Raw genomic sequence first — 1,679 nt, 5'->3', positions numbered from 1 at the left:
CTTTTCATTCATCCTTCAGCTCAAGATGTTAACTATTTTTCATTAGATAGCTTTAATCATGCAGAAATAAGAAAATTTCATTTTCCTAATACAAGGCAAGTGCTCAGTCAGTAACATCTGACTAGGAAACTCTAGGCTGAGACAAACCCTTAGATGTTGCAGAAAAAAATGGAGTACATGATGCATCTGAAATGGATGTGCTTTTACCAGTCTTACTCTGATATAAGAAATCAGTGGGTTTGTCAACCCATAACCTATTCATTTTTATGTTCTACCCCTTTTCTATTGTTCATTCAACAATACTCATGTTCTCTTCACTTATTTCTTTTCAGGCAATTATTTTATAATTTGGCTCATGGTGGAGTTACTCTGTAAATTTCTTCAGATTTTTCCAGAGTGAATTTGTTGGTCTTTCCTTTCTTCTTCTAATATAATCTCAGGAGGTAAATCTTTAAGACTAAGAATGCCCGGACATTTCATTGATCTGGTCTTCTAAAAGCAATTAAACAGGTTATTATTTTTTCATCCAACAAGAAGTCATGACTTTATTAATGATAGAAACAGTACAAATTTCAAACCAAGCTTCAGTTACCCTCTTGAAACACAAACACACAAAAAAGGGTCCGTGTTTTCATATGGTTACAATGTTAAATCCATTATAGCATTTACAATACCATTACTATTCTTCAGGGCTCGGACTGCCTTTGCTCTTGACACATTTGCTTGTGACATGACCGATTCTATGTCCTTCACTTCCATACCTGTTTCATCAACCTCTTCCTCTTCACTCTCCTCTTGTACAGTTGGAGTCTGTGTGTTTTCTTGAATGTTTGAGACAGCTTCACCTTGAACTTTGAATTTCTCAGCAGCTGCTAACTGTGCTTGCTGAGATAAGTCTTCAATCTTGGCTTCCCCCAAAACAATGCAGGTATCTGAAGCTGGGCTCTTGTAGACATCAGGTTGTGTTATGACAAAGATGATATTCTTAGAATTCAGGATAGTGACCCTAGTAACTCCTGTAACTTGTTGAAGATCCAGTTTGGACATAGCCTTTAGTGCCTTCTTTTCACTCCGACTCTGTTTTGCTTTACTGACTGGTTTTTCATCAATTTCTGCTACTGCTGCTCCTGCTGCTGTTGCTGCTGCTGCTGCTGCTGCTGCCAATTGGGCTTGTTGTGTGGTTGCTTGTGTGGAGTCTTGTTCCACACAACAAGCCCTATGAGATATTATTGCATAGCCAGGGCATACATTTGATATGAACATAGAGAGTTTCAAACTACAAACCAGGAAGCATTAATTTCTTTCCTACTCATGCCTAACTCAAGGACTGCTAGGGAGCTTGATGGGATTTATTTATTTGTGTGTTTGTTTGTTTGTTTATTTTGCCATTCCTGGGCTTGAGATCAAGGTCTGAGCACTGTCCTTGGACTTTCTCAAGGTTAGAGCTCTACCACTTGAGCCTCAGCACCACTTTAAGCTCTTTTCTATATATGTGGTACCAAGGAATCGAACTTGGGTCTTCGTGCATGGTAGGCAAGCCCTCTACCACTAGGTCAAGCTCTCGGCCCAGATGGGATTTATTTTTAAATACTGTTATTTCCCTCACTAACTGATTTTCCTACGTCTTGGTTATATGTTAGGGAAACCATGGTTTTGAAGAAAAGGAGGATACTGCAGTA

The 1,679-nt window shown here is 38.8% G+C and overlaps 1 protein-coding gene across 1 annotated transcript; it reads right to left on the bottom strand.

Annotated features, from left to right (window-relative positions):
• Window positions 1-639: 639 nt before the first annotated feature.
• LOC150063487 (nascent polypeptide-associated complex subunit alpha-like) lies at window positions 640-1,263 on the bottom strand. The gene has a single exon (XM_090332235.1). The coding sequence runs from the start codon at window positions 1,261-1,263 to the stop codon at window positions 640-642; it is 624 nt and encodes a 207-aa protein (XP_090188361.1).
• Window positions 1,264-1,679: the final 416 nt, after the last annotated feature.

This window comes from Megascapheus bottae, chromosome 5 (assembly GCF_031878675.1).
Source record: "Megascapheus bottae isolate mThoBot1 chromosome 5, mThoBot2.hap1, whole genome shotgun sequence".
NCBI classification, from domain to species: Eukaryota; Metazoa; Chordata; class Mammalia; order Rodentia; family Geomyidae; genus Megascapheus; species Megascapheus bottae.
The sequence above is the reverse complement of the archived record's forward strand: the minus strand, read 5'-3'. Positions and strand labels throughout refer to the sequence as shown.

What these genes read in the sequence shown, in the direction of transcription:
- LOC150063487 (XM_090332235.1), bottom strand. Translation starts at nt 1,263, where the DNA reads ATGTTCATATCAAATGTATGCCCTGGCTATGCAATAATATCTCATAGG.